General features: G+C 34.4%; 1 protein-coding gene across 2 annotated transcripts in view; it reads left to right on the top strand.

Annotated features, from left to right (window-relative positions):
* The window catches only part of TMTC3 (transmembrane O-mannosyltransferase targeting cadherins 3), a 29,830-nt gene extending 5,725 nt beyond the window's left edge, over positions 1-24,105 (top strand). The window contains exons 2-15 of one of the 2 annotated variants that reach the window (XM_064419661.1): positions 1,809-1,929; positions 2,522-2,738; positions 3,790-4,008; positions 7,745-7,844; positions 8,546-8,661; positions 10,352-10,524; positions 11,360-11,612; positions 14,414-14,562; positions 16,425-16,545; positions 17,157-17,268; positions 17,962-18,065; positions 19,257-19,426; positions 20,202-20,428; positions 21,922-24,105. In XM_064419661.1, coding sequence (XP_064275731.1) covers positions 2,550-2,738; positions 3,790-4,008; positions 7,745-7,844; positions 8,546-8,661; positions 10,352-10,524; positions 11,360-11,612; positions 14,414-14,562; positions 16,425-16,545; positions 17,157-17,268; positions 17,962-18,065; positions 19,257-19,426; positions 20,202-20,428; positions 21,922-22,733 — 2,745 coding nt within the window. In that variant the 5' untranslated portion in view covers positions 1,809-1,929; positions 2,522-2,549 and the 3' untranslated portion in view covers positions 22,734-24,105. The remainder of the gene's footprint in view (positions 1-1,808; positions 1,930-2,521; positions 2,739-3,789; positions 4,009-7,744; positions 7,845-8,545; positions 8,662-10,351; positions 10,525-11,359; positions 11,613-14,413; positions 14,563-16,424; positions 16,546-17,156; positions 17,269-17,961; positions 18,066-19,256; positions 19,427-20,201; positions 20,429-21,921) is intronic. The other variant, XM_064419662.1, reaches the window with a different exon arrangement.
* Positions 24,106-24,755: the final 650 nt, after the last annotated feature.

A 24,755-nucleotide genomic window follows, 5' to 3' on the forward strand; every position in this document is an offset into this window, starting at 1 on the left:
GATAAGTATAGTAGATGCTTTGACGTACTTTTTCATGTGTGGAAAAGTGAAAACCTACTAAAAGTTGAAAGAGCTAATAATTGAGGCTGGTTAAGCTTTTCATTTTGATGAGACGCAGTACTTAGGAACCAGTTTTGGTTTTTTGCTAGTTTAGTAACAGTAGCTGTTTCTGAATAAGTGTTGTTAAACAATTAGAAATCGCCAAAACCCTACTCACCTAACAAAGCCTTTTCTTAAAAGTTAAAATTAAATGAATCTTACAGTTGTTTCTGTGTGGTAATATTACTGTGTCACAGTATTTAAAATAATAAAGGCTTGTAAGTTGGAAAATCCTCACATGTTTATTGTAGGTCCTTTTCAGATATCACTGCTTTTCAGTAGAATTGGTGAACTTCAAGAAGTAGAAAGTGAACTCTTTACAAGCTGTTGCAAAAAAGGAATTTCATATTCTGTCAGGGTAGAAGCAGATGTTTCATATCCACTGTCTTTGAAGGGGGAACTAAAAAAGTGATGAGTTCAAGTTCAAAAGTGTATTCCTGTAGCATGCTTTGTTTTCTTTTTTTAATAAGATTTCTCTGGCTCTGAGAGGACCATAGATATGTTTAGTTGTAAACTTACCTTAGTGTTTTAAAGTACTCAGATTGAGCCCATGGCAGAGGGATTGGAACTAGATGATCTTTAAGATCCTTTCTAACCCAAACCATTTTGTGATTCTATGAAAAAGGTGTAGCAACATCCTTCAACACTGTGGTGGTTTTTTTACTTGTTTTTGTTAATTACAAAGGTGGTAGCAGCTTTAAAGAAAGGCTTTCTTTGTTGAAGTAACATCAATAGCCAGTGCTCCAAGTATTCCAAAAGCCCTTTGCTGCCATTATGTGAGGAACACCACATGGTTTGCTTTGATTTCTTTGAAATTATGTGTCCTGGTTTTCAGTTTAGCTGCACCTGCATCTTGTTGCACGTATATTCCTTCCTGTAGCTACTGCTCCTTCGCCACTAGTTGTGGTGCTGAGTGATTGTGAGCTCACAGGTCCACGCTGCAAACTACAAACAAGATCACCTATCTGTCAACTTCATCTATCTAATACGCCTGTCTTAAGAGTTCAAGAAGCATTTGGACAACACTCTCAGGCACATTGTGTAATTCTTGGGGTTGTCCTGTGCAGGGCCAGAAGTTGGACTCAGTGATCCTTGTGAATCCTTTCCAGTTCAGCATGTTTTATGATAAATCTGAACACATTTTTTTAAAAGCCCAGTAGACCAAAGAAAAAAAAATCACCAGGATTTCAGGGTTTAGGACAATAAAGCAGACTGTAGCTTTCAAATAGCTCATCAGCTTTGATGTGTGAACTGTGATAAACATAAAGCTGCAGTCGTCATGTATTCATGGATCCATATTATGTGGCTAATATTAGCTGCTCTGTGTCCTTACAGGTGCTCCCCCTCTACAGTTTGGGGAGAAAATACTCTTGTTCAGTCATGTCCATTTTCTCAAAATGAAGTCAGTGTTCAACTGTCTGTAGCTTTTCAGTATCTTTGCTCCCAACAATTGGCAGTGGTCTATGCAGAGTCAACTAGTGGTCAAAAGAAATACCTTTGACCTTCTTATTAGTCCAAGGCAGAACAGTATTTTTGAACAATCCAATACACAGTAATTTCCCCTTTTGATCAGTTCACCCATATAATGTTATGTAAATAATCATAAAACTGCTGATAAATAATTTCTAGGGTTTAGGGAATTAAGCAAGATGAGAGAAAATAATACAAGATAAAGTTAACTTTGGATTTTTGCATACTATTTTTTTTAGACATTAGTTTCCTATGAACAGTCAGTGGCATCAGAGCAACTGGCAGAGTTGAGGGGAGAAAAAATGACCTTTTCATAAACTTCTACAAAGAATGCAAATGAGCCTAGTGTGACCTTCAATGGTAAGTTTAACTTTTTTTTATTATTAATGTCCTTTACCTGTCCTTGAACCCCTGTATTTATGAAGTTCCACAAGTTTCCTGTTCATTCATCAGAATGTTTGAAGTTTTAGTTTTAATTTAGTTCAAAATATTTTGAGAAACACTTTTAAATCTAAACCCCATAAATAATTGACACAGTATCTGCCTCTTTGCTAACTTAGAATTTTGTGTATGTTAAATTACTCAGGATTCCAGAGAACTTATTTTTCATAGTTTATCAGTTTACAGCACTCTATTGAACTGCAATAGCTGTCTGCCAAAAGCTACATCACAATTTATTATCAATGCTTTTTTTTTTCTTTCCCCACAAGTAAAAACATGAAGAGTAGCAGTGTATCCACCTTTTGTAAGGCTTTTTAAGGGTAAGATATTTTAATGAGAGTGCTTTAAACACTAAACCATGTTACATGTGTGACTTGAGGAAACTTTTCTATCCTACTGAGTTATAGATATGGAGTGTCATTAACTTCTATAGTATTTCATGTCTTAATTTGACTTTTTAAAATCAAGTTTAGTAAGTAAAACTACTCAAGTTTCTCTACATATATTTCAGCTTTTGTCCATGAAACCTCCTTGAGAAGATGGCTGACGTAAGCCTGAAGGAAGCAGCACTAATAGTTGGTGTGGTGGCAGCCTGCTACTGGAACAGTCTCTTTTGTGGGTTTGTTTTTGATGATGTTTCAGCAATTTTGGACAATAAAGATTTACATCCTTCTACTCCATTAAGAAATCTATTTCAGAATGACTTCTGGGGCACTCCAATGTCTGAGGTAAGTGGTTTGTGAAACACTTCGAAACATTTAGGAAATTGAAAAAAACCAGTGTTTTTACACTTCTTTTTCCTAGTGTTGTTTTAACAAAATAGTTTGGCTTTGATGGAATTTGGTGTTAGTGTTTTGTACAATAATATCAGGAACACATGTAGCTTATATTCTTTCCCTTTGTTCAATAAAAGAACTGGTAAGAAAATGAAGTTGTATTGACAGCACACAGCATCATGATGTTAGTTCCTATGTAATGACAATATCAAAACTCTGGCCAATTTATTTTCTCCTGCAAAAATTAGATATTGACATGCAAGGGCATTTATTTCTAAATGCAACCTAGAAGGAAAAATAACACTTAAACAACAAAGCTTGGAATTAGGATATTGACTCATTTAAATTTATTTAAGTATATATACATATATATAGATATGAATTCAGCGTTTCTGATTTGTAGCCTATGTAGAGTGGCTATGTATTATCCGAAAAGCTGCATTAGCGTTGAAGCTCTTGGTAATCATTGTTAAATAGCAATAGCTAAATGATTTTGATACAATTTTAAAAGTCATACGTGGTGTTATTGCTGAGCAAATGAATAAAAATTCTCTCCCATTCATACATTCTCTGCTTATCAAGGCATTCCACCTTATAATCTTTTGTTATGTTCATAACCTGTGGGGTTAGTACCTTGTGACGTACTATTTGCTAGCTATGCTAATAGACTGTGATACAAGATATTAATATAACCCTGTAACTAAAGCTTCCAGATGCCATTTAGTTCTGTATTCATTGAGGGTTAAATAAGTTCCTTAATTTCCCAGTGAATTTTCAAATAGTACATTTTTCACGTTTTTACTGAAAAACATCCTTAACCATATCCAGTGGAAAAAAGCAAAAAAGCCTTTTTTTTAATTTTTTGTTGGGGTACTGATTTCCATGTCTTTGTTTTGAAGGTAGAAGGAGATTCAGGTATGGATAAGTGTTTAGGAAGGTATTTTGGAGTGAAAGTCATTCTGTAAGTTAGTGGTGACTGATGGATTTATTTGTTTTCTTTCAGGAGAGGAGTCATAAATCTTATCGTCCCCTTACAGTTCTAACGTTTCGTTTAAACTACTTGTTCAGCGAGTTAAATGCAGTTTCTTACCACTTTCTAAATCTGGTCTTTCATGTGGTGGTTTGCATAGTCTTCCTCAAGGTCTGTAAGCTCTTCCTGGATAACAGGAGCAGCGTAGTTGCAGCCTTGCTCTTTGCAGTGCACCCAATACATACTGAAGCGGTAGGTACAGCTGTGATGTGCTTAATTTGTTTGAGCTGTGTTAATTAAACTTAAATTCCATGGTGTTTGTGTCCACTTGTATATATATAACTTCAGAACATATGATTTTATTTGTACTTACTCTTTCCTTTGCAGTGAGTGGTGGAAGTCACAAATTTCCATGCTCAGGAGTTGTTTTATATTGCATGCAGTTACTGGAAAATAATTAAAGAAACATGAATTTAGTTACTAAATAATTTAGGCCTCTGCTATGCATGTTGGCTTTTATGACTTCAGTTTACGTAGACATTTGTGTTCTGTGATGATTCATACAGTATCCTATTTTGCAAATACTATGAATGCCTCTTAATGCATTTCCAGAATCCCTTGTGGCTAATCACCACGTCTCTTCTGTCTGCTTTCTTTTATGTCAATTGTCTGTCTCCGTGGGACTTTCTCTAGAATTGTTGTTCTGTGCTATAGCCAGCTTAGGCCCAATTCTATTTGAACCTTCTGGTTTTTTAACATATAGCGTACAAGGAAGAAGAAATACATTTCTCTCCTCTCTTCTTTTCTTTGATTCTGAAGGAATTCTTCACTGCTATTTTAAAAAAATCAAAAAGCTTTGTTTGTACAAGTTGTCTGATTATATACTTTTTAATGTCCATCCAGGCTTGCAATGTAGAGGAAATGAAGTCTTGTGATCACCATTCGTTAGATTTCTTTCTGCCAGAAAATCTGATAAAGCAGATTTGTGGCATTTTCTGCTGTTATTTCTGCTCCCCTTCAATTTGCTTTTTTCCTGGATTTCAGTGCACAGGTGTTGTGAAGCCCTGTCTTTTTTTTTCTTTATAGTATTGGCTTATTTTCAGAAAACTGGAAATGTTTGGATCATTTACTGCTTTGGAGGTGATACCACTGTATTGAGTGGAGAGAGTTTTTTTAGGTGGGGAAGGGGGGAGTAGAGTCTTTTGATTTTAATAAAATGAGAGGGGTTTGCTCTTACTTTATGTTGTAATTTTTTTGGTCCTGATTTTTTGGGTAAAGAGTTTTCATCTATCTCTTGTATAATAATTAGTACAGGTCCTTTTAAGCAATAATTAAGATGCCTGCATCCATGTATTTTGGACAAATTCTACATGAATTGAGTTGATAAATTTGGCTGTTATTTAAACTACAAATATATGGTTGCTAGAAGTTAATGGAATGTTTAAAATGAGGAAGTTAAGCATCTAAAAATTTCTGCTTACTCCAAAGCACAAACCCCTATAAAAACTTGGGCAAAATATGGGTTAAAAAAATATTTATTTCATTTGGTTTCCAGGTTCTTTGAAAAAACATGCTTTAAATTGCCAAATTTGGCTTTGCCTCTTTGTAGTAAATGTGCTAGGATCTTTGCAGCAGTGTTAGCAAGTTGCCAGTGACTTAGGTTAGTGGCTCACAGATTAGATCAGGTAGTGTAATTTTATCACTTTCATTCCAAATTTCAGTGATTTTTTATTATGCCTGAACTTTCAGATTCTGTCCGAAGTAGCAAGTAGCACAGATACTTTTAGTACCGTGCATCAGAGATAGTAAGAAGGACCATGCAAATTCTACAGCCCGTTGTGTAAGAGAAGCGAATTGTGTAAGGCGATGTGGCAGAGCGTGTGTAAGGCCTGGCGCGGCCACGCGGGGACACTGTAACACAAGGATCGCTACAACCCGGTGCTGGCTGGAAACACTGGGAAACTGCAATTCTGGTTAAATCCCCCTGCTGTGGTACTCAGGTACTCAAGGAACAGTCAGATAAGGGCTTTTTCCTTCTTACCCTCACCTCTTTCAGTGTGTAAAAAGAACAAGTGGAAGTTTCCTTACACAGAAAGGAGGAGGTAATAATGAGGTGTATGTTAGCACTAGGGATTTTTATAACTTTTACAATTATAGTTGAAAGGTGTCTGGTCTTAATTCTTTAAAATAATCGCCTATGTATTAGTCACCCGCACAAGAGTTTGAAAACGCAGATACAATCCAGAAATATTTCAGCCCTTTACTTTCTTAAGATAAACAGATTTTTCCTGGGAAAGTTATCAGAGCAGGATAAGTAGAAGATCATTTTCTGCTTGAGTTCAGAAAGAAGCTAGGCTCTTGCAGTGATAATATCAGTTTTTCTAAGGAAGACGTTTTTCAGAAATGAGTTGAGTAACAGCATCATAGTTTCATTTGTCCTTGTCTTTACAATTGCAGTTCAGTATTCCTAGCTACTTTGCTACTCTTCTGGCCAGAAGTATGTAAACCACCTTTATAACTACAGGATGTCAACCTTGTGAGTGCTGGAATTTTCTCTCATAAGTCACGTTTGTATCCAGAAATAGAACCTCTCTTTTGTTGGCAGTCAACTGTGGAGGCACACCAACATGCTTCATTAATGTTCTCTTTCAACTGATCTACAGATAAAGCTCTCTTTAATGTCTTAATGCTAGATGATTTTGGAATCCAGACCAGGAATCTTTGAAACATCTTAAGATGTTTTGGAAACAAATACTTAGATGCTCTTCAAAATACTAACACAGACTGTGGTGTTTTACCAACTGTGAAACACGCTTTGTCTGTGCGTGATTCAGTGAATCCTTTGGTAAACATGCAGTAGTCCCAAGAGAAATACTAGAGTATGATTTCAGATTCAGATTAGAATGCTTTTCTTTACACTGTGACCTTGGATACTGAGTTACTTTCTCATTTTATGCTGTGCTGGATCAATCATGCTTGACCAAGAATGTACGAGCAATAAAACTTTCTGGCTGGGTCCAGATGGTAAAAATTCAGTTTTCAGCATCATCGTAGTTAAATCATAAGCTGTGCGATTTTCTTAGCTAAATACGACCGTCTACCTCAGGGCAGCATGCTTTTTTTCAGCCATGTTACTTGTAAGAATTTGGAAGCAGACAGAGGTACAACAGAAAAGGACAAGTAAGGAAGAATGGTAGTCCTAGAGGGTATAGGAGGCAACACAGTGGCTACTGCAGTAACCATGAGCATAATGACCTGTCTACCATATCTGATTGTTTAGCTTTTAAAAAAAAGCTTTTTTTGAAAACAGTTCTTGAAATGGGATTGAATCTTTATTTCTTTGGGGATTCTGAAACAACCCTTTGCCACATGCACACTCTTCTCTGAATTTCATAAAATCCACTCCTCTCTGTCTCATCAAGGGAAGAGAGGTTGTGATTGAACACTGAGGCAGAAATGTTGTTGAGTACCTCAACCTTCTCCTTGTCCATTGTTACCAGTTTATTTCAGCACCGTTGGTGTGGGGAGGTACAGCTCTGACATTCCTTTTCTGGTTAATCTACCTGTAGAAACCTTTCTTGTTGTTTTTTCTGTCCCTTGCCACGTTCAGTTCCAGCTTTGCCTTGGCCTTCCACACCCTATCTCTGCACAACCAAGCTTTGTCCCAGGTTATTTTTCCCAGGTTACTGGTCCTTGTTTCTGCTGCCTGGGCATTTGCTTCTTTCACTTTAATTTGACCAACAGTTCTGTACTCAGCAACATTGACCTCTTGCTTTCCTTACCCAGTTTCTTGCTCTTGGGGATTGGTAACTCCTGTGCTCTATGGAATACTTCCTTAGAGATCTGCTATCTTTATATAATAATAACTATCTAGTAATATATAAATAGCATACCTAGATTACTAATAAAAACTCAATAAATGCGATCTTAAAATATCAAATAATACATACTTTATAATAATTATGGTTTTTCTTCTTTTATTTTTCAGGTAACTGGAGTTGTGGGCAGAGCAGAGCTTTTATCATCTATTTTTTTCCTAGCTGCTTTTTTGTCATACACAAAGTCTAAAGGGCCAGATAATACCATAGGTAAATGATTGACAAATAGAGATACAATTTAGTTTCTTTATCACTGATAAAAACACTCTTAAATCCATAATAGTGGTGAACTGGTTATTTAGCAAGTGTGTACCAAAACTCCTTCAGAGCCAAGATACCCATGTAATACTATTTTCCATTATAAATTGCATTTTTTTCCCCAAGACTTAGGCAATTCTTTAATTATTTTTATAACACCTGCCCTAGGAGATACTTGCACTGACTTTTATTACTGCAATTTAAGTGGAAGTGTGCTGCGATGCCTCAGATGGTCAGTCACAAGTAAACTCCAAAGTTTCAGTGCAGATAAAGGAGGCTTCCATCTTTGCCAGAGTCAGATTGACATAGTGAGAAGTCATGACTCCCTATAAAGTATTCTATTTGAAAAAGTGCTCTGGTGATTTAGGAAATACTGAGATATTTTGTTTTACTTACTATAAATTAGTCTTTTACCTTTCATTTATTTTATTCAGTTTAAGGAAGGCAATTTTAAAATTGATGCATGTATATTATTTTCTGTAGAGTAAAAGTGGTCATCTTTCATAAGACGTTATATATACTAAACAAGTTTACAGAACATGGCATATTCAGATGTGAGGAGCCAAAGCCTTTTAGTTTTTAAAGTAATTTACTCCATTAAATGTGTTTTTTGTAAGATGGAACATTTTCAATAATATCTTCTTTTTTTGCAGTGTGGACACCAATTGCAGTGACTGTATTTCTTGTAGCTGTTGCAACACTGTGTAAAGAACAAGGAATAACAGTGGTGGGGATATGCTGTGTGTATGAAGTCTTTATTGCTCAAGGGGTAAGCTGTTGAAAAATAAAGTGGATTTCTGTTATGAGACTAAGTGCTTTGAAGCATCATATTTCGGCATTGATCTTTCTCACTTAAGTTTAACTCAATAGTTCTGTTACATTTTTCGGATTTTTTTTGAGTCAGTTCATGTTTGACAGTGAGGGAATGAAATAACTTCGGGGTTGTCCTTTATATGCCATGCGGAGATGTTAGTAAATATACTCAGTAAACACTTGACAGGTCTTAATACAAGCCTGTGTTTTTAGCTGACTGAGATTTGCAAATCCTAACATGTAACAGTCTTGATTAAAGTTTGAGGTGCATAAAGGTGGAGGATTATTTGGTTTTAATCCTTGTAGTAAAAATAGCATATTATATACAAATTCTTTTCATCATTTTCTATTGAGTAACCTCAATAGAAGGTAGAGTAGTCCTGTTTGAATACCTGTTTGAAACCTATAGAGTAGTCCTGTTTGAATAAGGAATATTCTTAAGAAATTAGTTGTTTTAAGAATACCCTTATCTATTTCATTTTAAGCACTGATAAGCCTTTAAATTAATAGTACTTTTTCCTCAAAGAAACAAGATTTTCCTGCAATTAAGTAATTCTAGACTTTTTAATAGCCAAAATAAATTAAAAATTACAATGTAGCAATTTAAAATTTTGCATTCCATATTTTAAGAAGATTTTATAGTTATTATAAAATTTATAATAACTAGAAATTTTAGGAAGGAAAATTTTGCAAAATATGCACCAGTAAAAGCCAAAAGATTGTCTATCCTCGGGACAGATAATCAAGGACGAAATACCAAAATCACATAATGTCTTTTAACTATTGCCTTTGCAGGTCTAGTGAATTAAAATACATTTTTCTTGCTGGATTTTTAAGGAAATCACCAGTACGTGACTGGTTTTCAGCCCACTCTTCCTTCCTTTTAGTAACTTTTGATCTGATTTTCAATTTCACTGAAGTTTAGTAAGACTGTCTAAGTCAGTTGAGTAGGAAAGGTAAAATGCAAACTGAAGCTTCTTCTGAAAGCACAGGTGTCACATGAACTTAGCGTTTTACCAGTCCTCAAAAACATTTCAGTTTCTGTAGTTTAGCCAGCCAGTATATCTGAAGCAATAAATCATCACCAGCAGAAGTCATGAAGACAAAGGGAAAGAGGTACACTGAGAAGAAATTAGCTTATGTAATGGGAAACCGTGCAAGATTATGATGTTCATGAGGCAAGGAGTCATGACTTACTGCAGTAGAGGCATAAAACAGCAAGCCAGGGCTAATCAGGAAGCAAATAGCATTTCTATCATTTGTAAGGAATTTTGTTTATAGGGCAAGTTTTCAGAGGGGCTGATAATTCTGAAAATAGTGATTTTTCTTTTTGACACTTTCTTTCATGGTTTTGATTCATTTGTTCAAGCTTCTGAAGATGGTACAATTTTTTGATCTGTCAGCACAAAATAGCTAATGGGTGTACAGGTTCAGCTGTGATAGTGTTAGCAAGAATACTTGACTAGTTTATTAGACTGGAGACCTTATTTTGGGGACTTGTCATGAAGGCACTAAGAAGCTGAATTAAGTGACTGTTGGGAGTAGATGTCTACAGAAAACTAAGGAAAAAAGCATTAAGTAGCTCGTATTTATCTAAGGAACTAATGAGTACCCTGACTGATTATAAACCATTTTTTAATTTGCAGTACACCTTGCCAGCATTATTGGACACAGCTCTGCAGATTCTTCGAGGAAAGGGCAGTATTCCTTTCTCTATGCTCCAGACACTGTTGAAGCTCATAGTCCTAATGTTCAGTACACTCCTGCTTGTAGTTGTCAGAGTCCAGGTTATCCAGTCTCAGCTTCCAGTGTTTACAAGGTAATAGTAAAGTGTTTCTTTTTTACAGTTGTTTATAAATAAGATGTGACTTAATGAAGTTGAATGAAATGGCCAAAAATATATGAACTTAAGCATTATTCACCTATTTTAATATTACTCTTCAGTTTCTGTACAATACTGCATTTTTTGTGAAATTGCTAAATTATATATTTCGGCAACTGTTGACTAAAATGTCCAAAATATTGAGGTATCAGAGCAGGCAGCCATTTTAAAAAGTTTACAGTTGATAGTTCATCTTAGTAATTCAGAAATCAAATGTCTTATTGCTTAAGTATTTTTTATTGTCTCTTTATTTGAACCTTGGCTGAATTCTCCAAACCTCTTAAATTTTTCGTCTTCTACATACAGAATATATTTTACATTTTAAGTATGTACTATGCAGAAAATATGGTTGTCTTCAGATAGACTACTTGAAGATAAATGTATATGAATGACATTAGAATTGAAAAACTAATTTATCTTAAGTTTGAGCAATGTAGAAATGCAAGAATCTAAAACTGTCCCTGAAAAATGAGATTAACTATTAAAAACATGAACAAGGACCACTGAGCTCAACTTGAGATGTAAATTATTCTGTTTCTTCATGTTGATTATATCCCAAAACAGTTTCATAAACATGGGGGAGGAGGCTCTGTCCCTCTCTTCAGTGAATCACTGTGCATGGTTTCACACCTGACAAACGCAGGAAGATTAGGATATTTTACATGTCTGTAATTAGTAGTTCTAGTTATGACTCTAAAGTTTGCCACAAAGTGAATCAAGATCATATCTTTCTTCATTAAAAGCTCCTTTTTTCTCCTTTCTTTTGCTTTAGGTTTGATAACCCAGCTGCTGTTAGTCCCTCCCCAGCAAGACAGCTGACTTTCAACTACCTCCTCCCTGTAAATGCTTGGCTTCTTCTCAATCCCTCAGAATTATGCTGTGACTGGACAATGGGAACTATTCCTCTTGTGGAGTCTTTGTTAGATGTTAGAAATATTGCCACGCTTACCTTCTTTTGCTTTCTGGGATCTTTAATGGTCTTCAGTCTCCGATACCCTGGAGATTCATCCAAGACAGTATTGATGGTACGAATGATGCACTGTTTTTGTCCTTTTGTTTAGAGTAAGTGGCTCAGGTTGTATGGTCACATGTGTAATCTGCTGTGACCCAGAGGTACTATGTGCATCTCCTTTTAGGCTAGAATGAACACGTAAAAGGAGAATTGTCTAGCAACAAAACTGCTAAATTGCAATTAAGTATGTGATTCTGTTAGAGATGAGAATAAATATGCCCCTTGTTATGTATTTGTAAACTGTATTGCAGCCTTTCTCACATATTCAGAGCTCAACTGGCACATGGAGGTTTTCAATAGAATTTAAATATGTTTCAAGGACCAGAATGCATTTTCATCCTGCAAGCTGTCTACTTTATTTAAATGTCAGTAGTGATGTGTCTTTAGCAAGAGATTTGATTTACTTTCTCATAGGTGTAAAAGAAAGGACATATTTTTGCATTTAGGAATAAAGTTTCCACTTATGCTATTGTTGCTTTGTTTTTCTTCTGTAAGTTGATTTCATATTATGAAAAACTAATTTTGTCAAGCTGTAAGATCAGTTCCTGTGTCTGTTCACTATTATATATGGTCTTAAAACTGAGAGGGATTAACAGAAAAGAATATTTTGGAAGAAATGGGAAGGCTCAAAGGAGGTGGTATTTTTGATAAAAAACCAGTCATCAATTATTGATTCCTTTGCAAATTTTTGCAAGGTGAATGAGAACCTAATACCATACTTTTTATTAATTCAGTGGTGAAATTATGTGCACAGCAAACCTACATGCATTTATCTTAGTCTGCTTCAGAAATAATGCATTTTTTACTATGTTAATCAGCAAACAAAAGTTTCAGATGGGTGGAAATATTTATGTATAACCTAAGATTTAAGTAGTTCTTTGCTAAGCAGCTGACAAATTTTGATGCACTTCTAAAAGACCTAGCATTATAGTTCTGACTCATATGTTTTTTCTTGTCTTGTCACTGAAATAAGGCAATATATTTCCCTAGAAGACCAGTGAAAATGATATCTAGTATTGCTGATGAAATTTCTTGAACTGAATTTGGAAACTGTGTATGAAGAGAAGACATTATTGATATCATAAATGTGCAAGGTGCACAATTTCTTGGAAAATAAGTTTTACAGCACTTCAAATATGCAGAGTAGTTGCATTTTCCTCCTTATATAAGCTGAGGCCTAAGTTTTTCTCCACTGCACTGTTAGCAGGAAAAATGCATGTGAGGTGTGGTTCACTTTTTTTATAGGACAGCTCCTGAATTTTAAGGCTGTTTATTTCCCTGCATTTCTGTTCATTCCCTACCTGGTGAAGTTCACAAGAGGAAGGGGTTAATGGGTTTGTTAGCCTATGTTGGTGTAAGTCAGTTTTTGTTTGAAGGTGGTATTTTTACATGTGTTTTTATTATTCCAAGTGCCTTTGTAGGAAGGATTTTCTGAGATCATTCACTCTGGCATGCAAGCCTCAATGTCACCTGACACAGTATAGTCCTGGTTTAATGCAAGTTGTTTTCCTTTATCTATACCTATACTGTGTATATAACTTTCAATATTATACTGATTTTCTCCAACATTGAAGTGCCTGTAAGCAAATTTCATAGGAAATGGGAATGCAATATTTTATATTAAATATTAATTGTTATGTGCTACAAAATGAAACAATAAGATAGGCCCAAGCCTATTGCTGCATTCCAGTAAGCCATTAATATCCCCAGATAATCAATGTATTCTGTATGTTGTGGGGCTCAGTTGTGTTTTTGTTTTCATGAAGCTTAATGAAATGCTGTGGATCAACAGCTGAGCTGCATTAATGATCCATGTGCATATTCTTGAAATATCCTTGAAATACAAGATAAAGTCTTAAAGTTTTAAATCAGTGTTGCATTTTTATATGTGTAATCCTGGGTTGATTTTCAAACTGGATTATTTAACTGATTTTAGTGTGGAAGAGGCAGTTAATTTCATGCTTAACTCTAGACAGCCAGTTGTACTGAAAGTTTCTGGAAAATTTCTTTCTTCAAAGAAAAAAAAAATCCATTTCTGTAGGTTTGTTATTGTAGGGGATTTTTTTATAACTTGGAGGCCAGATATTTTGAAATAATTATTCATGTATTTTCTGGAACTAGAGATTGGAAATCTGCTACTTAACAGTCATCCAGGACTTAAAGCAATTGATCATGTCCACTTTCTTTGCAACAGATGGATTTCTCTCTAAATAAACACAATTTTTGATGAGAAGTCAGTCCCCAACCTAACAACTACAGTTGTGCAGTTCTTAAGTTCATTGTAATATCAAATACTTTGAGGTACTCTTAGCACTCTGTCCAAAAAGTGATGTTTATTTGGTGACTGATTCTGATTTTGTTACTCACATTTCTTACAGAAACACAAAACAGACTCTATTGTACTGTTGGAATAGCTGTTTTATGCCTCAAATAAGCTGATACAAATTTTTAATTGTCAGATAATGTCCAAGCTTCTTAAGCTGTCTTGTTTCTGTATCTGGAACTCTCACTAAAACATTGTTTTGAATTTAATTGATCTGTTGATCCTATTTATTTGTCCTCTTTCTGTAGTGTAGTAAAGCAAATAGACTTTCAAGCCCTTAAGTAAGGAATAGAATCATTTTCAGGTTACTACTTGTCATATTCAGAGCGATCTCAATGTAAAACAGATCTGAATATTTTAAAAAAAAAGACTGAATATCTGCTATTTATGGCTGGTTTTATGGGATTATTTTTGTAATTTGTAACTTGTTTCTTGGGTACAGTTTGTCACTAATATCTTGATTGCTAATGTTATTTGTATTTCCTTTCTAGGCTCTCTGCTTAATAGTGCTACCATTCATTCCTGCATCAAACCTGTTTTTTCCTGTTGGATTCGTAGTAGCAGAGCGAGTTTTATATGTTCCTAGCATGGGATTCTGCATTTTAGTAGCACATGGATGGAAGAAATTGTCAAATAAAAGGTAAATAAATTCATACTGATAAAAAGCCCTAATGGGAAAGCTTGCATAGCCATAAATATGGTTATCTTCTATAAAAATAATAGATTAGTATAAATCAAAACTGGTTTAACTTTATTCAAAGTTGATTACTGACTGAAGTTTATATAATGCATGTGAATCAGCCAACTAAAGTTGCTGAAAATTTTATCAGTAAAAAATTTAATTTCCAGAAATGCCATGCTAGGAATGGATATCAGAGCCATTTAGTATTTTTTAAACAAAACAATTCTTTGGTTAACAATTTCTTCTTAAAATTTGTGCTCTAAAAACATGTTTTGTACACGCTTTTATGTTTTCTGGTATCTTCTGCGTTGATTTGGACATATCTCCCACTGATGTGGATGCTTTACCCTTAGCCCAGTGGTATCCTAATGCCAGTTCAGACAAATGGAAAGGCAGCAATTTGCAGTCTGTTGTCTGCTATTATTAGAGAGGAGGCCTTGCAGTAAAATGTACACTAACTGGTGCTGCTGAAGCTGATAGTACTGGATAATAAGAAATTAGTGATATGTTGTGGATTTCTCACAAATCCCACTATGAGGCAGTAAAAATAGAAGTGATGTGAAAGAAAGCAAGGAACCAGGAGAGGATGGCTGGGGAGAAAAATTAGGCAGCTAGTGTCATTTACTACAGAAACATCGGAAATCAGTTCTCTAAAATGAGAAAGTAAGGGTCCTTGCTTTAGAAATATGTGGAAAGAAGAAAACTTTCTTATAAGCCTGATGGGTTTACAGATTATTGTATATGCCAGTTCTTATTGATCACTTTGGCAGTGGTTTAGAATTACTCTCTTAATTTTTCGGTTCCCCTTTTTTATATTTTTAAAACCAAACATGCTAGACAGAACATAAACATTTTGTTAATCTTAGAAGTGGATGGGGTGTGGGGTGGGGGGATAAAAAAAAACCTTGCTGTTTTTATTAAACCCTTGTGAAATAGGTAGCAGAGTGAACAACTGTTCCAAAAGCCAAATATGAGAAATAGCGGTTAAGGGTGAACACCTGTATGTTCACTCAAGAATGAGAGCTTTTTTAAAAACAAATTGTGTTCATAACTGTGGGAAGGCTATTGAATGTTTGACATCTTTTTCATAATAGAATTAGAATCCAGAAACCAAATGATCAGCATGTTAATGTGTATGTTTTATTATCTGTCATGTTTAAACTCCAGAAAAATACACAAAATGAAGGTTATTCCTGACAAACTTGTCACAGAGAGCAACCTTTGCCCCAGTTTGCAGCTTTATAAATAAAATTGCTAGAAAGACACTAAACCTTTTTCCAACTTTGATATTACAGTAGCACTAGGATTACATTTGCTGATGGAAGATTGGGTAGCCTCCACAGACCTCTCCATTAGGGTGTGTTCTGCAGTGTGGGAACGATTTGCAATGTGTGCAGTAAAGAATATGTGTGGAATTGTCTGATGTGAAACAAAAGTATGAGATTATTTTTTAGTTGCTTTTTTCATTTTATACCATTTTGTACAGTGTTTATGAGAACCTCACTTTTTGGCATCATATTTATTATCCTAAATTACAGATAAGTTATAAGAGAAGTATAATTTCTGTAAACATTCTATACAAATTCTATTGTGTTGTGTGAATTGGACTTGTTCTTATTAAAGGACTTGCATGGGCATAACAACAAAAGCAGGTAAACAAAATTAATCTGAAATTGAGCATTATTTCCTTTCAAACTCCGGAGTGTGCTAATCACAAATGTGATCCTTTGTTTGTCTTTTAGCATATGAGATACTTATTTGAATAAAAATTATAATTGTTGGTGTGCTTACAACAAGTCTTTGTTTGTTTTATTTAATAGTGTGCTAAGAAAAATTTCTTGGGTTTGTTTGGCTGCGGTGCTATTCACTCATGCCTTAAAAACACTGCACAGAAACTGGGATTGGGAGTCGGAGTACACTTTGTTTATGTCTGCTTTAAAGGTACTGTATTCTGTTTGGAAAGGATAATGGGAAGTTCTTGTTACTGTTCTTAAAAAGCTGCAGTGGAACATTATAAAAATGGACAAAAATTAGGCTTGTTTCAACACATTAATTTCTATATTGAGAGCATTGACATCTAATTAGTTGCTTTTGGGGGTGCTCTAAAAGCAGTGTGATGCACATTGAGAAATTCCTATGCAGAAAATAGATGATAATTTTTTTTGTGTCAAAGCAGTTGAATTTATTCTCCTGTCTGGATGAAAGCTGGATATGTTTCAGTACAAAAATCTACAAAAAGTTTGAGGCATAGAATTATTTCTTCTAAGTTCATATGGCACGATAAGGCAGTTGGCAAAATATCCCATAACAGTTAAAATGAATTTTAAGGTGTTTGATATTTCGAGGAGCAAATAACTAAAACAAATTGATGTTGCACAAGATCAATGTAATCATTCTGTGTATAGTGTCCTGTTATTCTTTGCATATAGAAGCTTGATGAAATTTGTCATTTGCAATACATTTTAATGTCTTAAGATATTGTTAAGAGAAACTCAATTGCTAAGTAATTTCAACTAAATACCTTATGCTTTGGTATCTTTTTCTGGTTTTAGGTAAATAAGAACAATGCAAAACTATGGAACAATGTGGGGCATGCATTAGAAAATGAAAAAAATTTTGAAAGAGCTCTGCAGTTTTTCATACAGGCCACACAAGTGCAACCAGGTAAAGCTTTGACTAGTTGCCATCTCTTCTCTCCTGGTATTTAAGTATACTTAGCTTACTAACAGCTTCTCAATGGACTGTTTTGCTTCAACTGAACGTCAGACAAAGTCACATAGTAAGTTAATTGATCCAGGATTTTTGGAAATAAACTAAAAAAGTCTTCCAGAAGAAGTTTCTGTGTATAAAAAGCTGCAAATACTTTCAAAACTATTCCTTGTATGACATTATTTATTAACTTGAGCTGTGGAGTATAAATATGGCTTTATTTTTTATTCAAAACTAAGGAAGTGTGCAAGAAAATTTTAAAAATCTCAATAATACCACATTTAATCCATTTTACTTATTGTTACAAAGGAAGTTCCAGGCAGTACTGAAAAATCTTTCCTTTTAGAAGATTAATAAATAACGTCCAATTTATATGCCTCTATTATAGCAAAAAATTCGATACAGGGAAGTATGATAGGACCTTAAACTTTTTACAGTTTTAATTTTATGATACCTCTTTAACCAGTTCCTGGTTAAATTATTAGCTTCATAATTAAGATAAAAACTGATAAAATTGCTTTCTTCTTTTGGTGATGGAGATGTATCATCAGAGTACCGGTACTTCATGCTACTTTGAATGCAGAAGTGTTTAATTCATTATACTCACTGCATGGAAATATGTTAAATTCCATTCTTTTCTTTATTAAGATGATATTGGTGCCCACATGAATGTAGGAAGAACTTACAAAAACCTAAACAAAACAAAAGAAGCTGAAGAATCATATATGATTGCTAAATCATTGATGCCACAGGTAATTAGTAACTTTATTTTATCTACCACCACAGCACAGGACCTCTATTTGTGATATATTTTTTGGTTCTTTTCCCATGACTCTGTGTGGCTGTATATTTTAAAGTTTATCAGTGTTCTTTTAAAAGCTATAGATGAAAAAATTAGGCTGTTAAAAAATGCTGACTTGGAACTCTGCTATATCTGTTTTAATTTACTTTTTATAATGCTCTGTTATGTTTTGGGTTTGTTTTTTTTGTTTTGTTTTGTTTTGTTTTTTGGGGTTTTTTTTGCCTGAAATTGAGGTTGTAAAAGAAAGCAGCAGCCAAAACATACAGTTTCTAGTCACAATTGGTTTATTTTCACTCACAGCTAATACATTGATGGTGACTGAGTTTCTGAGCCCTTCAGAGAAGGCTTAAATACAGCATTGGAGGTTCGAAACAGCAGCAACAAAAAAAATTTGCCTGAACATGCTTTTATATTCATGTGTTTTGTTACCTTTTCTATTTGTGAAATTATATTTATACCTAGGAAATTTTACTTGTTCAAGCTGTTTAGAGAAAAAGAGAGTAGTATTTGGAAGAATGTGTGAAGGTAATAAAAGCTGTGGTGAAAATGAGACTGGCAGCAAAAATAAGCAGCCAGTTGAGTAGAAGCATGGCAATTAGAAGTTTGTTCTTTTAAACAATATGAAGATTCTAAATGGATAAAGTATAAACAGAACAGCACTTGAAATGTCATAGCATTTTCATCTCTCCTCACTACTTTTCTATATCAGTTGGCAAGTCATTGGTTGTAAAATCTTATTTACACTTTTCTCAGGCTGAGGGGTCATAAAAAGGAATTAAAATGTCTGACAGAATGTCAGTTTAGGGTGTAGGAAATATTTTTGTGTGACTGGGGAAAGTTTTGCAAGGTCTGTTTGGTTTCAAATGGCTATCTACATAAACCAAACTAAGTAGTAGCAGAGATTAAATATTGTACAAGCTTTTTATTCTTTATTTCTATGAAAACATAGATAATATTCTATTTATTTTTCGATATGATTTTTCTGGGGAAAAAAATTATTATTCTTTATCATTATCAAGAGCCTACACAATAATGTCCAGTAGTACCCTAAAACAAATGTGGCAGAGTGAAAAGGAGTTCCATACTGATCATCTTTCATATTTTTCCTCATCTGTCTTTGGTACATATATTATTTTGACAGATTATTCCAGGGAAAAAGTATGCAGCAAGAGTTGCTCCTAACCATCTAAATGTTTATATCAATCTTGCAAACTTAATTCGAGCAAACGAATCTCGCCTCGAAGAAGCGGATCAGTTATATCGACAAGCAATTAGTATGAGGCCGGATTTCAAGCAGGCTTACATCAGCAGGTATATTTTCTAATTTTAGAGATATGTATTCTTGAATAAACTTTTTTATATTTGTCATACTGTGAACACTATTTAGTTCATACAGTTCAATTAGCTTCTGAAATTGTTGCATTTCCAAGTGAGAAGGTGAAGATTTGGGACAATAATCAATTATTCATTACAAGTCCCGTTCTTTTAAATTTCTACTTCAAATGGCATATTTCCATGTAGGTTTTGTATTCAAACAATACAGAAAGACACTTCCATTAGATTTCTTCATGAATCTGTAATTTCTAACCTCATAGTTTAGTTTTGAACTAAAAAGTTTTTGGTTAGTGTGAACCATAGAGCTTTCTTTATACTTTTTTGTTAAAGATGGTCCAGAAAATGCAAGTCATAACTATTTAGTTGACATTATTGCATTTCAGTTAAGAGTAATGTGGATGAGGATATTGAGGCTTCTGTCCACTATTTTGTTTGTTGTGATTCCCACTGGGAATTAGGGATGTTCAAAGATGCCTGAACTATAGCTTTGCAGTGTAATTACAGAGCCAAATCAGGCACGCTTCATCACTTCCTTTTTTGTTCTTGTCCTGCTTATGCATTTGTTTTACACCAGTTTTTGAGAACTGAAAACTTTAAGAATAGAACATAGAAGAGGGTCTTGTATTGTTTTGTGCTTAAAACTAAATTAATAAAACACTGCTTCTGGCATCTACTCTCTGTAGGAAGACAAACTTTAAAAAAACCTGTCGATTTTCATATGAGTAACAAGAAAAGTATGGTTCTTCAACAGGGGAGAATTACTTTTAAAAATGAACAAACCTCTGAAAGCTAAGGAAGCTTACCTTAGAGCTCTAGAACTAGACAGAACCAATGCAGACCTGTGGTACAACTTGGCAATTGTTTACATTGAACTGAAAGATCCAACAGAAGCCCTGAAGAATTTCAACCGAGCTCTGGAACTCAACCCAGCGCATAAACTGGCATTATTCAATTCAGCACTGCTAATGCAGGAATCCGGTACGTTAATTGTCCCTTCTGTGCATATTGCGTATTTGCATTTATAGGATCCATACTATTTAATTTTTTTTATTAAGTCTTTTGGTTTTGGAAAGAAGTACATAGCATCTTCAAAAAAGAAACTGTTTATTACAGCTTTGTAATTTATAGTGTATGGAATTGGTGCAAAGTGTACATATACCTTAGCTGATCAGCATCTTTAATACAAGTGCTATTTTACAATGTATCTTACACATATAAAAATACTGTTAATCAAACATCCTCAAAATAATGCCTGTATAAAGATAGTACTTAGTAAAATACATTTAATACCTGGTTCGCATTTATAGTGCTTGACTTAATTATTGACTCAAAAATCTGGCTTACGTTTCTGGGCTTAAATCCAGCTCTAGAAATACAAATGTTTTCATAGGTTTTTCTGTGATACTGCTAATTAGGATGAATTCAGTTGGATTTTCATGAGTTTGTTTTTTCATATATATAGATCTGTGGATAAGGGTGAGCCCTTAGTGAATTAAGGCTGTAGCAAAGAGTATTTGGCAGGTGAGCTGCTAATATTTGTTTCCCTTTTGTTGAGATGGTAAACTGCCCCTAAGAAAGATAAAAGAGAGTTGATTGAAGCTGAAGACACTTGATAATTTTCCATCTCTTCTCACATTGTAAATTAGGTAGTTCAAGACATGCCTTGTTCCTTGTCTGTAGAAGTACAAACACCTTCAAACAAGCAGAAGTATTAACTATTTAGTACTCACTTATTCATATTAGAAGGTGCAATATTGTTTCAGGGAGTGAAAGAGGGCAGATGAAAGCAGCTCCCCTATCCTTCAGTAAGTCTGTCTGGAATTCATTACTAAAATATATTCATTGTATCATTCAGTAAAATAGCACAGACCACAAGCATATCTAGCTAATCCTAGGGTATTGTCAGATAAAATTTACTAAATCTTTTTTAAACTTTGGTGCAAATTAAAATATAGATGTTACAGGTTTTATTGTTTTAGTGTTGGAAGATAGCTTAGCCAGCCTACATTAGAAGTCACCCTATGTGCTCTCTGTCTAAACTCTTTCAATCTTATCTTTAATAAAACGAGATCTTCCACTCAAAGTTTGCCTCTGTAAGAGCTGGTTTGTCAGATCTGATGTCTGTTGTGCATTCCATTTGCTCAACTGTGCATGAAAATAATTTCTCTTAAGCTTGTAGAGACACCTCTTGTACTTGTTATACCAAACTTAAATATCATTCAATAGCTAATAGAGTAATGATGCTGACTTTGGCTAGAAGTCAACTGTATATAATTTCATTCTATAAAGAAGGTAGATAACATTTGGTTTTGCTGTTACACAGCTATGATGAAAAGTAGCATTTTAAACCCTTTCCCTTTTACGGTTGCATTTTAATTTGTATAAAGATTAGCATTTTACAGTTTAAAAATCCTTCAGCGTAAATGTTTCAGGAAATATCTTGAGAATTAAATGCATTTTCTGTCACTTAGGTGATGCTCGACTTCGACCTGAAGCTAAACAAAGACTGCTACATTATGTGAAAGAAGAGCCACAGGACTCAAATGGATACTTCAATTTGGGTATGCTAGCAATGGATGACAAAAAAGACATGGAAGCAGAGGCGTGGATGAAGAAAGCTATAAGGTTACAACCAAACTTCCGAAGTGCTTTGTTCAATTTGGCCCTGCTTTATTCTCAGACAGGAAAAGAATTGATGGCTTTGCCTGTCTTGGAAGACCTACTGAGATACTACCCTGATCATACCAAAGGTCTGATTTTGAAAGGAGATATCCTTATGAACCAAAAGAAGGATATTGTTGGAGCAAAAAAGTGTTTTGAAAAAATTTTGGAACTTGACCCCAACAATGTACAAGGAAAACATAATCTTTGTGTGGTTTATTTTGAAGAAAAAGATTTAATAAAGGCAGAAAAATGTCTGGTTGAAACACTAGCACTGGCACCTAATGAAGAGTATATTCAGCGTCATCTAAACATAGTTAGAAGTAAAATTGCATCACTTGGTGCTATGGAACAGTCATCACTTCCATCAGATGGGACTGCAGCTACAGCAGCAAAAAAAAATTCTTTTCAGAATTTGAAAGAAGCAAAAAGTGAGAAGACAACCACCCAATCAACAGCTGATAATAAAGAGCACTCAAAAAATAAGAAACCAACAGAGAAAAGCAGTGTGGACAAAGAGACTCCCAAAAAATCTACAAAAGAAATCAAAGACATTGAGAAAAAGAGAGTTGCTGCATTGAAAAGACTAGAAGAAATTGAGCGTATATTAAATGGTGAATAGTCTTTACCATGTCACAAGAGAATAAGGGGAAAATACTATTTTTAATTATTGCTTAATTTGTGAGCCAACTGGAAAGTGTTCTCAGTGCTTTGAAAATAGAAATAATGTTGACTGCATATCACTTATCAAGCAGCAAAAGGCATTACAATGCTCTATGTGAGAAAACCACAACTTTTAAATATGATGGAGGGATGGGTGGGAATTGAAGGATGAAGGGTTGAGAAAAATCTTCAATGCAGAATCCTTAATAGTGAGAAAATAGCACTCATAAAAGTCGTTGGTAGTCAGGGATATTAAGTAATGCTACTTTCAAAGACTCAGTGGAAGAACTGAATGGTGAATTAGTGGGATAAACCAGACATTCCTTCTTTCCCCCAACAAATCTGTTTGTATTCTCATTATCTACATTTCAGTTTAGACATCAGCTGAAATTTTTCTAGACCTCTGCTGAACAAGAAAAACAGTTTTTCTTTGCATTATTTGTTTCCAGAACTTAACAAAGTCATCAAAATGCCACTGGGTGTAGTATAGGAGGATGCAACAACACACTAAAATTTTCAGTTGCATTCTAAATATGGAATGATATATTAACTTCTAGGTGTTCTTTATTTACGATGCTAATGGCTTGTACTCTCTTACCTGGTAAGAAGTCTTATGGTGCTCTTAAGATCTTTAGACTCTGCTTTTTTTTTAAATGAAATGTGTGGGGTTTCTTCAGCTGTCAATCATCTGATTGCTTTCAGAAATTGTTATATAAAGGGTGGTTTCTTCCTCAGTTCATTGAATGCTGATAAATGCACTTTGGTACAGTAACCAGTATGCTATGCAGTAGTCCATTTTGTTGACTTTGTATCAATGGCTGTGGATTGACTCCTTGGTGTAGTAAATTCTTCCTTGTTTATAGCAATCTGGTTTTACTATTTCTGTCATTACAACAGTATTTCTATTCTCATGACTTTTTACAACACTAATATAAGCAATGTTTGCTCAAGGCAGTGTGATAATAATTAAACCACTGAATTTAGTCATGTTTAACACAAGACAATGTAGGTAGTGTTCTTTCAAATACTAAGTTCTGTTGTTTTGATACTTTGTCTTGGGTGTGTGGTTTTTATTAAATATTTATTTTGACTACTAAAATATTCCCATTTACACTTTTTCACTAGTGCATCATTTTAATTTCTTACACAAAACAAAAATCTTTCAAATTTCAGTATTGCTTTTTTTCTTATGCAATGTATATATTTTTGTTTAAATATGGTACTGATTACCTAAACCCAATGTTTTCCTCAATTCTCAGAAAGAAAACAAGTGTAAGAGATTAGTTCACTCATAATTTACACCGATCATTAAATCTAACTCTTACTCTTCATGTTTTGTCTTATTTCATTATGTGGAAGTATTCCTTAACAATTCTACCATTTAAACTTAATCCTTCCCATACCTGCTCAACTTTCTGCCTCAGGCAGTAATCCAACTGTAAGACGTAATAATTATCTCTGTGGGAGAGATCTTAAATGGGTAAAGGGCTTCCTTGCACAGACCTTTTATTTATTGCTTATCATTCTTAAAGTTAGCACAACAATTGCTTGCATAGTAATAACTGGGGAGGTGGGGGGAAGTGTGTTTTAAAAAATGTTATTGACAAGCAGCTGACAGGAGCAACTATATGGTGTGCAGCTGTTCGTCATACAAAAGAATATTTAAGTGCTGCTTTTAAAGAAGTGCTCACAGGAATCTGTTGACCACACCTTGAAAATCACTTTTCTGTGAATAACTCAGATAGTTGCACCTAAAATAGGAAGTATGTTGATTTTTATAGAAACATTAACTTGCATATTAAGTCTTCCTCCAAATCTTTGTTTTAGAAAAAGATTAGCCATTGTTCTGGGCAAGATGAAGGAATATTCATGTGAAAATGGCAGGAACTACATAGTACGAAAAGGGAGTCTGATAAAGAAGGTCAGGATTCTCCTTCCTTCTATATGAAGAGCTCCTATTATTGCCATTGCCCCACCATTT

This window comes from Passer domesticus, chromosome 5, assembly GCF_036417665.1.
Source record: "Passer domesticus isolate bPasDom1 chromosome 5, bPasDom1.hap1, whole genome shotgun sequence".
In the NCBI taxonomy this organism is placed as follows: Eukaryota; Metazoa; Chordata; class Aves; order Passeriformes; family Passeridae; genus Passer; species Passer domesticus.